The sequence below is a fragment of the Schistocerca nitens genome, chromosome 5 (assembly GCF_023898315.1).
Source record: "Schistocerca nitens isolate TAMUIC-IGC-003100 chromosome 5, iqSchNite1.1, whole genome shotgun sequence".
NCBI lineage: Eukaryota > Metazoa > Arthropoda > Insecta > Orthoptera > Acrididae > Schistocerca > Schistocerca nitens.
Genome location: NC_064618.1, coordinates 299,407,628 through 299,423,688, shown reverse-complemented (window position 1 = coordinate 299,423,688; position 16,061 = coordinate 299,407,628). Strand labels below are relative to the sequence as shown.

At 40.3% G+C, this 16,061-nt stretch overlaps 1 protein-coding gene across 1 annotated transcript in view; it reads left to right on the top strand.

Moving 5' to 3' along the window:
- The window catches only part of LOC126260416 (coiled-coil domain-containing protein R3HCC1L), a 162,410-nt gene extending 147,502 nt beyond the window's left edge, over positions 1 to 14,908 (top strand). The window contains exons 7-9 of the mRNA XM_049957745.1: positions 11,374 to 11,623; positions 14,229 to 14,465; positions 14,562 to 14,908. Coding sequence (XP_049813702.1) covers positions 11,374 to 11,623; positions 14,229 to 14,465; positions 14,562 to 14,626 — 552 coding nt within the window. The 3' untranslated portion in view covers positions 14,627 to 14,908. The remainder of the gene's footprint in view (positions 1 to 11,373; positions 11,624 to 14,228; positions 14,466 to 14,561) is intronic.
- The last annotated feature ends 1,153 nt before the right edge of the window (positions 14,909 to 16,061 follow it).

Here is a 16,061-nt window from a genome sequence, read left to right as displayed (position 1 = left end):
TGTTTAAGTTTTCACTAAAATTTTTTTGTAATTGTGACTGGTAAGAAGTGAAACGCAAACAAAGAATATTACTGTTTCCCACTACTGCTGAATAATATTGTGGCAGTAAAAAATTAATGAGGAAAAAAGTAAATAAAACTTAAGTTGCAAGGGAAATATGCCATTTACAACAACAGGACATGGTGCTATTCTGTGTTCTCTCTCCTGTTTGTCAATCCTTTTCAATTCAGATTTTTCCATCTTGCTGCCAAAAGTATACAAGAAACAGACAAAATGGAGGAAATGTCCACTTTTTCAATGATAGTACTGTAGTCCTTAGAACACTCACCATACTTGTTTTTCACCTCATTTTCGTTTTGGAATGTACAGTTTACTATTATATTCTTTTGTACCATTCCTACACGTTGAATCCCTAGCTTGAATAGATATGCAACTAGGTCCGTATCGATATAAGAAGTCAAAATAGATCTTGTAGTTTTGGTCCCTTGGAATTTCCCTTGAGAGGCGAACTGCAAAGTTTCTGGATGCTCCAATATATCGTTCATTATCTATTCTGAAGTTATTTTTGTTCCCACTGTAGATTTCAGTTTTGTGTGAAAACCCCATTTGCCAACATAAAACAAAGAGTTTATATCTCTATTTATGTGGTTTGTCTTTCTTATACGTCTTCATGTTGTGCCTTGCTTTGGTTACAAAAATTTGTTTATCAATTGACAAATGCTTGCTCAGTGCAGTCGAGATGTTTTCTATTCACATGGACAGTGATAGGCCTAATTTTGTACGATTTGTCATGATATAAATTCTCAGGGTCTGGTGACTTCATATTGTCAAACAGAGAAAAGAGGAGCCAAAAAGCTAATGAAGCATGTGCCTATAAAATTATGAATGGCATGATCATTAAATTTAAATTTTTTGTTTGGGTTTTTCTGTGTGCTGTAAAGATCAGTTTTATCTGCATTTTTTGCCGTTAACGTCAGTAAAAAAGAACTGATATGGCATAGATGACTCCAGCATTGATTGGGCCAATGATATTTCGATTGACTCTAAAACGATCACTAAAAATGAAATACTTTCCAATTGATTCAATTTTTCTATATCTTTGGGTGTTTTTCTGGTACCTGTAGTACTGGCGTATCAGCAACAATATTATTATTATTATTATTATTATTATTATTATATACTGCACACAAGAGGCAACTACACAGGTAGCGGGGCCTGTGTGGAAGGGACTGGGCGGTTTTTTAGGTTAGAGGGTCCTAGGGAACCACAGAAAGATCGTCCATCTAAAAGGGGGCAGGTAAATCACAGTAAGGTACATGTAGAAATGTTTCGGTGTTGTAGTTGTGAATTGTTGTAGCTGTGTTGGGAAAGAACCAGAGTTCCAAGCCCTAATAGAAAGCAGTGAAGCTCAAATAGTTACAGGTACAGAAAGCTGGCTAAAGCTGGAAATAAGTTAAGCTGAAATTTTTTCAAATGATCTAAAAGTATCGAGAAAATACAGCTGGTGGTGAATATTTATTGCTGTCAGAAGTAGTTCACCTGGTAGTGAAACTGAAGTAGATAGTTCCTGCGAAATAGTACGGGTAGAGGTTATACGTGACAATTGGACTAAACTATTAATTCGATTGTTTTACCAACCCCCGACGACTCAGAAGATATAATTGCTGAACAGTTCAAAGAAAACTTGAATCTCATTTCAAACAGGTACCCCACTCATACAGTTATAGTCAGGGGTGACTTCAATCTACCTCGATATGCTGGAAAAATTATACATTTAAATCTGGCGGCAGGCACAAAACGTCATCCGAAATAATACTGAGTGCTTTTGTTCAGATTGTATACCAATCAGGTTCCTCTCAGAGTATGCTGATACAATAGCTCCATATTTAGCTATTATATACAACCGCTCGCTCACAGAAAGATCCGTACCTAAAGACTGGAAAATTGCTCAAGTCACACCAATATACAAAAAGGGAAATAGAAGAAATCCGCTGAATTACAGGCCCATATAACTAATGTCGATTTGCAGTAGGGTTTTGGAACATATATTGTGTTCGAACATTATGAAGTGTCTCAAAGAAAACGATTTATTGACATGTAGTCAGCACGAATTCAGAAAATATTGTTCTTGCGAAACACAACTAGCTCTTTATACTCGTGAAGTAATGAATGCTATCGACAGTGGATGTCAAATTGATTCCATATTTTTAGATTTCCAGAAGGCTTTCAACACTGTTCCTCACAAGTGTCTTCTAACCAAACTGCTTGCCTATAGAATATCGCCTCAGTTGTGTGACTGGATTCGCAATTTCCTCTCAGAAAGGTCACAGTTCATAGTAATAGATGGGAAGTCATCGAGTAAAACAGAAATAATATCTAGAGTTCCCCAAGAAAAGAGTTATAGGCCCTCTATTGTGTCTGATCTATATTAACGACATAGGAGACAATCTCAGCAGCCCCCCCCCTTTGTTGCACAGCATTTTATGAGCACCACTTCTTATTACAAACAACCCTTTCCTTTTAGGGGTCACAGGAGCCGTACTCGAACCCCATGATAAAACTAGAGTAGTGTCTTCACTCACTTCAAAATGAGAGAACAAGTAACGCACAATGCAAAACATAGTATAATATACACAAGGCATTTGATAAGTTGGTAGAGCTGTAAAAGCAGTGATACAGACTCGACTGCTAGCAGTATGTTAAGCAACCATAGAGCAAAACAGCCACACACTAGTGTCCGCATAGTAATAGTAGTAGTAGTCTTCATTGTCATGATGATCATCTTCGTCTTCAGACCAAAACAGCTCGTCGTACTACTGTATCCTTTGCAGAGCTCTTCATCACGGTGTAACTTCTGCAACCTACATCCATATTGCTATGAAAATAAATTTGTATAAGAATTGGGAGGTAGGACATCTGCAGCTGAGCTTCTTATTGAAATCGGATAAGTAACTGCTCCAGCGTAAATAGTTTTACTGGTTCAAAAACATGACCAGTTATAAGCCCTTCTTCTGATGTACAAGAATGGTGGGGTGCTAGGCCGCTGTACGTTGTGAACACCAGGCTGTGGGCAGGTGACCGCTGCACATGAAGCCGGCTTCACATGTGGCAGTCACCTGCCCGCAGTGTGTGCTGCGGCCACACGCACCACCGCTCTTGTACAGTTGAAGATGGGCTTATAATTACCCAAGAGCGGTCATTGTTTTGAACCTGTAAAACTATTCACAACTGAAGTGGTTGATTATCTGTTTCTACAACAAATTTGTGCATGTGATGCATACCAAATAGTCTACAAAATATTTTACCCATTAAATCCTCCTCTTTAATATTTTGAGATATGTATTTGGACATCTTTTAAGTGAAGCTCGTGAACTATTCATGATCTTTGTTCATGTTACATTTTCTTGACACTGCCCTGCTGATTTTCACATAGCAAAGCACTTACTACAGAAAATACCAAGTTGATAACATTACCACGACGTAATAATCGGAGTACACACACATTGTTTTCTTTTACAGGATAGTACATTGTTAAGGTTAGTTTTTGGACTGATGTTGAATTCTGGAGGAGAAAGGTTTCAGAGAAATGTGCAATATTCAGATGCCTGCAGGCAGCAAAACCTCTCATTTGAACAGCAGCGGTTTCTTTATTTCTACATTATAAGAAACTGCTAATATTAATTGTCTGTAACTATCAAATTCTGTTATGAAAGGTAACAAATTTTCTCACCTTGAAGCCATATCAGTATCTTCTGCCATGGAAACTTGGGCAATACACCGTGGATGTGCATAATACAGTCAGTTGAACCACTTCCAGTCTGATGTGATTGTTTTATTGAAATCAGTTTGTCAGCTAACATGATACTGTTGTATTGTAATCAGTTTGTCAGCTAACATGATACATTTATTAGTTGACCGCATCCCTTTCCTTGTGCCCTCTCCTCCCCCCACCTGCTGCTGCCGCCGCTCCTTCCCTCCCTCCAGCTCGAATGTTGTACAGCCAGTGTGATTGGGTTTATCACCAGCTGTGATTACTATACTTGTAATTATGGTTGTGGTTGGGTTTTTGCATCTTTGCTAGATTTTAGAGCCCCAGCCCTTATCTTTTCCTGTAGACATTGGATGCAGCACTTCTACAAAATCCTCAGGGTCTCAGCATTCATTTGCTGGGTAGGGGTTTGGCAACACTGATGCTCCTGAGCTGGGGACTGGTAAGTGCCGTGAGTCCTCTGTTACAGTAAACTCTGGGCACGCTTCAGCAACCAGTGTGTGGTTTGATGGTGGAACGGTGTGTGTCACAGGGAATGGGGATCTTGGCTTGGCCGCCGAGATTGCAAGGAGGGTAAAAACCTATATAAAAAATCCCTTGATTTCGAGGTGTGTTGCTTGCTATGAGATGTAGGGCTGTTGAGGTAGAACAATCATTAGCAGGTAGCCTCTGAGGAAACTGCTGCACTTCAGTTGTATAATGCTTACTCAGGCAAGTGGAGCTCTGTCTGGGTGGACCCTTACAGCCCTAGCTGCTTGTGAGGCTGAGGTGAAACACTCGAAATTTGCTCCCCCCCCCCCCTTCCCCCGTCCCCCTCCTCAGTACTGGTACCAAATCTAATAAAAGGTCTTATGTAGCGATTCATCCAGACTCAGGAATATTTCAGAACTCTGGTGTACATAGTAACAAAATGCATGCTATTAGTTAGAATGTGTTTATTAGTTAAAAGCAAAGATGGCAGGTTGAAAATGTCTCGCCTTTTCAAATTCGAAGGGATTTAGAGGGGATTGCAGATGAATTGAAATTGCTTAAGTGGTTGCGAAATGGGACACTTGGTCGAAATCTCAAGTTCCCAAAAAGTGACAAACATACAGAAAGCCAAAAGTGTTGGGGATTTGCCAGCAAGACTGAGCGCCTTATCACCTTGAATGACAGTAGAAGTGTTTGGAGCAGGGATCTGGTTAATCTTCCCAAAGACGAACATAAACCTGAATGTGCCAAAGAAGGCATTGTTGACCCAAAATGTAATGAAAATCTCTGTCTGGTGTAGGGATTGCAGCGTATATCTTGAAGAACAGAAGGTAGAAGAACAAAGCACATCCCGTATGATGAGGCCAGAAAGGTGTACAAGGCCATGCTGCCCCCCACGTTCACTACTTTGCTTCTGTTCTTAAACAGCCAATTCTGAACACCAATGTTGCTACACAAATAGAGGTCACTAGTGTCAGCACTAATACCTGTGTTTATCAATGAACTTGTGTTGCAGCAGTTACTTAGAAACCCATACCTCCCCTCAGAACATCAGAAGGTTGATGTTGCAGTGCAATGTTGCCAGTACCACCACTTCAGTAGTTGTCTCCCAAGCATTCCCAAGCAAAAAAATGAAGTCAGAGGCAAAGAATCTGTCACTGACAGTGGCGGGAAGTAAGCAGTCTTGACTATGTCGATGTTGCTCTGAATCTCTCGCAATTCATCTTCAGATCCGATGGACCTTGATGTCTGCCTGGGGCACTCATCTTGCCCTGAGACCAAACCTCCACCCACTGTGGGCTCCTCTCCCCCCCCCCTTCCACCCCTCCATCAGAAAGATGGGGTGAAAGTGCTACCCCTATGATAAATGGCTCCCATACTATAGTGGAACATCAATGGGTTCCCGCCATGTGGAAGAATTGAAACTCCTAGCACAAGAGCACCCCCTGTGCTTCTCTGCTTGTGGATATACATTTTAAAGCATCTGGTACCCCCTTGTACTACAGGACTGTACCTTCCATTGCAAGGATGACCCAACTGGGATAGGGCCAGGGGAAGAGTCACTGTGTTAGTAGATAACACACACTACTCCGCTATTCTCCTCCTGGCTACAGACCTACAAGCAGTTGTAATTGAAATTCATGTGTATCAGAGGATCACTGCTTGCTTGGGCACTGTTCTTACCTCCGCAAGATGTAATAGACTCTGAGGCTCTCATGGATCTTACCCGACAGTTTCTGCTACTGGAAGACTTCAGTGGCCATAATGTATTGTGGGGTTCGACCTGTACTTGCTCCAGGGGTCAGGTTTTGGAGAGCCTCATGACATCCTCAACAATTCCCACCCATTTCTGTGCTACTGGGTCATCCTCAGCCATCAACTTCTCTTTTAGCTCTCTAGCCCTTGTGGACTCAGTGGGAAGTCACAGATGACTTTCGTTCCATTGACCACTTCACCTGCTGGATGAAGCTCTCCGTGAAAGTATTCAGCCATGTTGGATAATCAGCAGAGCCAACTGGACTGTGTTCAACCAGCTGTCTGTATTTGAACTTTTTGACAGCATCCAAGATTGGGTGGACCACATCACGCAAGTACTACACCAGGCTGCTGACATGTCATATAGACTGTCTGTCCTTTGGTGGACTGACGAGTGCAGTTCAGTAATCTGGGTCAGACGTGTGGGTGCGACTGTTTTAAGTACTGCTTAACATCAGAAAACCTCACAGACTTTCACTTAGCAGAGCCAACGCTTGATGCGTCCTCAAGGAGAACAAGAAAAGGTGATGACAATTTCTCCTGGACTCCATCAACTGTTCTGCTTGACAACTACAGCATGGGAAGCTGTCTGGAGGATTTCCAATATAGGCAGTTGGTTACTTATAGTGACGTTGTTGAAACTGGTGTCTCCAAAAAACTCCTGGCGACATCGCCCAGACAGCAGAGCATTTTGTAATGACTGCAGGTCACACACTTTTAACTTATCGTCTCTATGATCGGTGGAATTCTGCTGACTTCATGCTGCTTCAAAATATTTATGCTCATTGCCAACTTTAGCTACCCAACAGTATTGTGCACCTTCAACAATAAGTAGCCATAGTAAAGATATTAATAGTGTAGCACTGTCTGTTGTATTTTGTGTAATGGTTGTAAAATGTATTTACAAATCTAAGTGAAGAGGCTGTACCTGGTCGTTCCAGCCACTTGCCATAAATTATCATATCATTTCTGTGGCACATTAGTCCATTATCCATTCATTTCTTTTATATGCTATAAGCTCCTGGATCTGGTAAAAGAAGACAGGCTCATCCCAGCAGCCAATGTGCAATGAGCTGATCGCAAGCTTCCGCTCCCAACACCTTCTGCTCAGGGATCAAGTAAAAGTGTGTGATCAGTGCTGTCACTGCGAGCCAGGATCCATTGTTCTGTTGTTACCATGCCACCATGGAAAGGGGTGAGTTGGACTTCCAAGTCCAACAGTTCGAAGTTCTACAACTGCCTATTCTCCTTGTGGGAGCAGGAGTCAGCACTGTCTGTGGCTTGTGATATTGCGCCTGGTCATGACCAAATCCGATACAGCAGGAAAGGACCAAATGTGTCCCAGTAGCTACCGCAGCGTTGCCTTAACGAACTGTGTAGGAAAGGCCTTGGAGTGAATAGTTATGCATTCTTTGGTCTGGATGTTGTAGACCAAGGAGCTCCTAAGATGGTCTCAGTGTGGATTCATGGGATGCTGATCCACTGTTGCAACCTGACTCTGCTGGTGGGGGCAGCTTTGCTGCCGCTTTTCCTACGTAAACACCATTGTTTGTGTATATACTTTGACATCACTAAGGCATATGACACTACTTGGAGACACAATATTCTATGGCAGCGACACCAGTAGGTCTTCCGTGGCCATTGGCCCATTTTCATTTGGTCTTTATCAAAGCGCTGTTTTCGGTACCAAGTTGGTGACTTGTTGTTGAATAGTTTTTAGCAGGCGGATGGTGTTCCTCAGAGCAGCAACTCATCAGTCGTAGCTTGTACTAAAGTGGTTGGAGGAGTGGGCTGCAAAGACTGGTTTTACATTTCTGCAAAGAAATATGTGTGTGTGTGTGTGCACATTTGCATTTTGTGTGTACGTGCATGCTTGCATGGTCATTTTAATCACTCTCTCATTGTATTTTTAGTTTACTGGAATTGTGTTTGTAGAACACCATTCTTCTTTTTTAATGATGCTCTGTGGTTTTTTTGGACCTCAATTTTGATTCCAAACTGTCAACACCTGAAGGCAAGGGCCCAGAGGACACTGGACATTTTGAAGTGTCTTAGCCCCAGAGCTTGGTGAGTGGACAGGGCAAATCTGTTCCAGTTTTGTAGGGTATTTGTGTGATTGCGACTGAATTATGTGCACAGGTCAGCAAGGCCGCCTTACCTGAACATAATTGATGCTATTCACCATGAAGGGATCAGGTTGTCCATGGGTGCTTAAAGGCCCAACCCTGTACCCAATCTGTGTGCTGAGGCTGATGAACCGCCTCTTACCATCCAACGGCAATTCCCCATTTTGTGTCATATGTGTGCATTGCTCTCCACTCCCAGTTCACCAGCAATTACACCGTTGCTCATCCAGCTACAGAGCGCCTCCTTACCAGTCTTCCATGGGCAGTGAGGTTATTTTGGCGATGTGCGGCTTGTGTTGGAGTCCCTTGGTGTCAGGCACGTACAGGTTGAAATCTGCAGTTTTAACTGATTGTTGCCCAGAGTAATTTTAAATTTCATGCCGTACAGGAGAGACTGCGCTCCTGGTTGTGTTTTAAGTGTGATATTTTGACATTTCAAATTATCACTAGAGCTATGTGGCTATGTTCATGATTGGGTCTAAACAGGGATTCCATTGACAGCTCTGTTGTTTTCCCCAGTTGTGTCCTCGAGGTTTCCTCCAGAGTTCACTGTATTCAATGCCACATTATCTACAATCCTGAGGGCACTGGAGCAGATGAGTTGTGCCATGCCTGCTAAATTCTTCATCTGTTCAGACTCCCTGAGTGCCGATGAGTCTCTGCACTGCTGGTATGCAGCCGACGTAGTAGTCCAGGATATTCATGATGCCCTTCTCCACTTACAAAGGCTGGGGAAGGAGGTGTCTTTCTCCTGGGTGCCAGGAAACATGGATTTTGTGGGGAATGAAAGGGTGCATGTAGCAGCCAAAGAGGCATGTTGTGATCTTCACTTAGTTCAGTGTACCATCCCACTGCAGGCTATTGTCTCACTGTTGACGTAGAGTCGTGCGTTGATTGGAAGATGTGTGGCTGGAAGTGCGGCAATAAGCTCAATCTAGTAAAGTGCACAATGCGGCTATGGTGTGCCTCCTTCCAGCCATGCAGACAGGACGAGGTCCTCCACTTGTTTTCCCTAGGCCACAGCCCTATGACATGTGGCTTCTTGCTTGGGAAGAGGACCCTCCAGTGGTGCATATGACTACAGATCACATTTTATTACACTGTGTTTTATTTTCAGACCTGAAGGCAGTGGCAGATTTTCTGACAAGTCTGACATCTATTTTAAGTGATATTCAAATGAATTTGGTTAAAGTTTTAAGATTTTGTGATATGTCCAACTTGTTTCCTAAAATTATGAGATGTTCTTAATGTATTAACGAGATGACAGGCTCATCCATGTTTTTCATAAGTGGTCAGCTGGTCACATTTCCCTGTGTCTTACTTTTAGCTCCTCTGTCATTTTACTTACGTTTTAATCCCATATATAGCCCCTTTCTCCTATCTCTGTTTTCTTGTAGCTTGTGAGAGAGACTGAGTGTGTGGATCGATGCGAGTGAGGTGGGAGTGAGTGAATGAGTGGTGTTGTATAGGTTTCCTCCGCACTGTGTAACAACTGTGTCAGTTATTTTATCTACATTCATCCTTTAATATGTGTAAGGGTGTTGATGACCATAGAACTTCAGAATAATAGCACTGCAAGACCCATGTTAGGGTAAGGAAACAGGGACTGACAGTGCTCAAAGTGGGTTGGCAGTAGACATCAAATTCGGGAAAATAAGGCACAACTATCTATATTCTTGGGCTGTGTCTTAAGAGTACTAGATGATAATATTTTTCATGTATGCTTAAATGGGTGAGTCTGGTGGGAAAGTGTGTTAAGCTGTAAAACCTAATATTGAAATTTTGACCCTGTGCTTGTTATCAAGTGGAAATAATGTTCCTAATTACACGCTCCTTGTGTGTATTGCATTCTTTGAATTGCATTGCAGATATTTTGCTCCATATTTTGCTTAATTTGTGCTCACATCCATAATATTGGTTGGGATAAATGATTCCATATTTGTTTTTGTTCCACGCTAAACAGAAGCTGGTTTTGTCTCATGGTATTCTGTGGACTCAGGTCTATTTGTTACTGTTAACAAATCTGTGTCTGAGCTGCTCAATTTATTTGAATTGTAAGTGTATTACTCATATTCTATGTTACATCTCTTCTCGTCCAGTTTTTGTACTCTCACATTTAACGGTCCCCACCGAAATTTTCATTGACTTCTTTTAATATGTATTGTTTATAGTACTTGTTAATAACATGTAAAATCATTGGCATCTATGACAGGATGTAATAAAGTTGAATACCAATACTGACAAAACCTGATAACGTGGAGTTTTCCATTAATTGCGAGAAAGTATGGAAAGTAAATGCAAACAGAATTAAAGAAGAACAAAATCAGTGAACTTACAGTGCATTTAAATTAAGCAGTTCACACACAGGCATGTAAGCAGTAACAAATACACACAAATCCACAGAACACAATGCAACAAAAGCAGCTTCTGTTTTATATGGAATCATTTCCCACGCCCAATTACAATGCAAGCAGAACACAATTAGTATATGAGGACATATTTACAAAGCAGTTCAAAAAGAGAGCAATACACACAAGAAGTTGTAATGAGAAGTACAATGTGATGAAGCCAGTTCTGTTAACTATGAAACAAGAACAAACGTGGAAGAAAATAGGAAAGCAAGATGACTGACTGATAAGCTTGTAGCACTCCAAGTGGCACGGAAGCAAACAAACATCATGTTATGGGCAGTCCCACATAAGAGTTTCACTCCCCTGCTGATAACCTAGCCGTTGAGTGCGGTTAACTCCAAGGACCCCCCCGCCTCTCCCACACACTCATACGCGCACTTCTACAAACTTTATTTTATACTTCTTTTTTAGTAATTTTGAGCCTTATATTCACCATGTAAGAAGCTCAAACACTTTATCATTATATGATTAGAGCATTTTGGCTCTGAGCACTATGGGACTTAACATCTATGGTCATCAGTCCCCTAGAACTTAGAACTACTTAAACCTAAGTAACCTAAGGACATCACACATATCCATGCCTGAGGCAGGATTCGAACCTGCGACCGTAGCGGTCGCGCGGTTCCAGACTGAAGCGCCTAGAACCGCACGGCCACATCGGCCGGCAAAGCATTTTCTAAGGGGTAGTAACATTAGGTAAAACGTGTTAAGAGTAGTGTTTTAGTGCTGTATTTGTTGTATTTTCAGTTTCTTTGACTATTTTTACAATGCCTAGTTATAAACTAACAATTCTAAATTTTCTGACAAAAGTGACATACTTACTTTTGTTTTTGATCCTCAGATTACAAATGCTGTTGGCTCAGTGAAAATTGAAAAGCCCAAGTCTGATTACAATGGTTACCAAAATAAGCCAGAAATTATTCTTGATCCTGGTGATGAATTTTCTCATGTTATTGAAATATATAATTTTCCAGCAGCATTTAAAACGGAAGATCTTGTCACCATATTTTCTCCTTATAAAAATGGTGGCTTTGAAATTAAGTGGGTTGATAATACACATGCACTAGGAATTTTTAGCAGCTCATTTGTTGGTAAGTAGTGGCAATTGGCTACCACTACGGTTTGTTCCTTGATTAAACTGTCTATCAAAATGTTATATGTATGAAAAATGGCCACCACTTGATATTTTGCCCTGTCTCAATTTCGTTATTAATTTACTGATGTTCAAAACCTGTTGATCTAAAATTTCAAAACAGAGAAAATAATAATATTACTAACATCTCATTGACATGTCTTTGGGTACCATATTTACAGTGTTGATGCCTGTCTATACCAGTGGTTAATATATAATGTTTTTGAGTCAACAATAGCTACACTGTTATGGGATTGTATGATAGTCTGCCTGTCCAAATGACCTCACCAGTTTTACAACTTGCAAAATAGTGCCAGTTGTTAGGAAAATGACATGGCTTGTCTCATTACTGAAAATCTACAATGGTTAATTGAACATGCCTCACAGATCAAATCACAGCTTCAAATTGCTTCTGTGTTGCTCTTTTCATTCCAATTCTCCTTCACAATTAGTTGGAGATCTATGGTGTCATGAATTAGAGTGAGTAATCGGAGACATGCATGGATGCTTCAGTTGATAGAAATATCCACAAAGGCAGATGCATTAATCAGAGATCCACCATGCTGTTTTAATAAGTTGTTAATTACCAGTTGATTTTGGATTGTTTGAAGACTTGCAGCAATAAACATTTCTTTGTTTTTTAAATAAAATTGTTTAGCTATTTCTACTGCCACTATATTTTCCTTTGGGAAGTCTCACAGTGGCTGAATAAAAAAAATTACGCTCTTAAAATATACAATTGTACTACTCTCCTGCCACCACCCTTCTTGCAATCTTTTGGAAGCACATATGCCACTTCTTTAGTGTGCTCCATTTTTCATATTTTGTCATTTGGAGTAAGGGAGGGGGTGCGGCATGCACATGGGCTGTTTTGTCCCAAAGCTAGCAAAGGTTTCATCATTTTTATTGTGCGTGTTGACGACCTAACACTTCTACTATCTAGTGAGTTGTCTCTTTTACTCCATTTTACTAACATTTTGCTAGAACTTTTCTAACCATATTTTACAATGTACCAAAATCAGAGCCACCCGCATATTTGTCAGCAGCTTGCAGATCATCAGAGTTCACTATTCTTAAGTATTTGACTCTATGGAACCTAAAAATTGTAATTTCAATCACAGCATTTGCTCAGTGCAGTGAAAAACTTTTTAGTGTATGTAACTAAAACTACTCAAGAAAATTATTACTCACAGGTTAGTTTGCAATAGCCATCCTCCAGCATGTTGTCACCACCTAATCTACTTAACCTGTAACTGCTACAATCCCTGTCCATTATCCCACAACTAATGCACGAGGTTGTTGTAATTAAACTTTCACTACTTGAGGAAGCCCCCATGAAAAACAAATAATTGTAGGACGATGAAACTTGTTGGAAACATTTGTAAGGACGGGTGGAAGAGAAATAATGAATAAACCATAGAAATATACACATTTTAACTTTCAGATGAGAGGGCAACATTTGTTAATTACAGCTCATGTTTACATTCCATGTTATAATCATTGCTCAGTGTGATGACCACCTGCATCTAAGACCGCCTGGAAACGCACTAGAGATGCCATTCCACAGTTTTTTCTTTTTCTTTCTTTGTGTGTGTGTGTGTGTGTGTGTGTGTGTTTGTGAATTCCTAAGGGACCAAACTGCTGAGGTCATTGGTCTTCCACAGTTGTTTGCGGCACTTTTTATTTTAAATGGTGGTCCATGGAATGTTCAGCTGTCATGACATAGCTCATGCACTGCCTGAAGATCACACATTGCATCCAGCACTTTCAGCAGTGGCAACAGAAACTTCAACAATTTGTGACACAATTGGCTGTCAGACCCCCCCCCCCCCCCCCCCCCTCCAGGAGCGATTCCTAAATTGCCGGTTAATTCAAACTTCCTAATCGTGTTCTTCAACCTCATTGCAGAAAGAGGACCAATATGTATTCCTTCGATGCATGATACTCATGAAGAGCAGCAGTACTATTGCTGTTGTTTTGATACAGCAGTTTTGCGAGGAAAGCCCTCTTCACCTTATCCAGTTCCTTGTTGTTTATCTGCAATTGTAATGCACACTGAGGCACAAACACTACTAACAATGCAAATCCTGCAGTGCACAGTCTGAACCTCATTTCTATAAAGTATGCTACCTGTCTGGTTAATAGTTTACTGTCTACACCGGCTCTGGTAGTGAAAGTTTGAGTAAAACTGCCCAGTATGTATTGCCTAGGTTGCCCTTGTTGGAAATTTCCGCCACCGCCCCTTCCAAACTGAGTTGACAGTGAACGCTACTATTACATTACATTTGGTAAGGTTAAACCCTTTAAAATGAAATACTTATCACAGATCAACTTTCATTTTAATCATTGTTTCAAACAATTTTAATCTGTCTGAGGACAAGAACTTTTATGTCCTTTGGATACACAGCATCACTTGCAAGAATTAAACTAATTATTTTTTCTTTATTTGAAGTGAAAAAGGCAGTTATGTCTTTAAAGTTGTATCTTTATTCTACCTTTGTAATGTCACTTTTTTGATCGCCCTGTGTTCCGTTACTCTTTTAAGTTTGCTGTAATTTTCACAGCTGCTGAAGTTTTGGCAGCAGAACATCCCTTTGTTAAAACTCGTCCACTGAGAGAGGCAAGCCATGAATCACGAATGAAGGCACGGCGATCAGCAGAATTCCTTCAGCCTTACAAAGTAAGGCCAGAAACGTGTGCTGCACTGGCTCGACGTCTGGTTACTGGAGCCTTGGGTGTCAAAGTAAATGTTACAAGAGAAGAGCGTGAAGCTGAAAGACGACTTCTAAGGGAGGCCAGAGGTAATGAATATGAGTGCTGTATGTTGAAATTTATATAATGTAAACACACATATATTATAGATAATACTAACTGGAAGATTCTTTTTCTTGTTACAGAGAAGAAACGGTTAGCAGCAAAACAGAGAGATGAAATATGGGAAGGAACGTTTTCTGCAAACTAAGTGACAAATAACAGAAAATATTTTTGTATAATATTTTAATATGAAAGCTAAATTCATGTACATGTTTTTACTGAATAGTTATTCTTCAGAGTTGTGGCACTGTTGTATAGAATGTAACAAAATGAAGTTCATAGTTACATAATAATAATATTGTTAATTTATGCAGTGATGTTCCTTACTGAGAGGCAGGTAATGATACCTGTTAAGTGCCATTAATCAATGAAAACTGTTCACTGCAATGATATTTTGTAAGAAGCTCTTACTAAATATTTTGGAACTTGAGTAGCATCATCTTCTGATTGTTACACCTGACATAAAATAATTTTGATACATTTTTGTTTGGAACAGATGTTACATGATTCCAGTATAAACAAGCTTCAAATATTTACAATAAATATAGAATTGGATATTTACTGCAGAGTTGTTGAAGATTAAGGAATGGAATCTGAAGCAGCTATTGTCCTTCCTGCGGTCTTTTGTACTGCAGGTTTAAATTCCTAAAATGGCCCCGTATGGGTGAAGGGAGGACAATCTACTAGAATGAATCACGTTAATATGCATTGTCTTTTATATCATCATCTGATTGCTCATATGTTTTGTGAAAAGCTGAATTCACACAATATGGCAATAATGCTGAAAATGCAAGCAACGCCTGTGTAGTTGTCCACTGTTCAGTGGGGAATGTTCAGAAAAAGAAACCAGGGACCAGAGTTTTAAGATGTAAAATATAGGAAGGTATTGGCAGACATTTCTGTAATGTTGCCAGTTAATTATATTGTTCTCATACACTACATTGTATATTGATGGCAATGATATTTCAGTTCAGATGTATTGGTATAAAAGAAAAGTTTGAAACAGCAATCAGCTCAAGTTTTTCCTACCCACAAAACTGGTGAACCGCCGACTGTTACGTAAATGTATGGCCGATAAAGCTCCTGTATGTATAAGCAATTCATAATGACAAAAATACGTGTTCCATAATCAAGGGAGCAGAATTCAGTTTACAATCCAACCATTTAATTCTCCCTTTGCCTGTATTACTGCAATCACCAGAGAAATGCCAGTCACTTGTTAACTATCAGAATGTTGCAGATGTAGTGTCGTACCTTTCCCCAAGTGCTGACAGTTTCCTCACAACAGGTGAGTCCTCCTCATTCTGGAGTCCGAGTGACCTGATCTTTGTTTTGAACCTTCCCAACCTATCCCTCTTTCCTTCCTGAGGAAGGAACTAATTGTTTCAAAAGCTGGTATAATTTTGCATATGCATTTGTCCATTGGTGATTCTTAAAATGTAATTCCCTAAGGTAAGTACTAAAACTTGTTTCTCACCCATTTACACATGGGTTTGATAAATTAACATCAAGTGTCAACTAGGTAATTGTTGTATAACATGATATTTTAATATGAGACATCTTGATGTTCATAATGACTGACA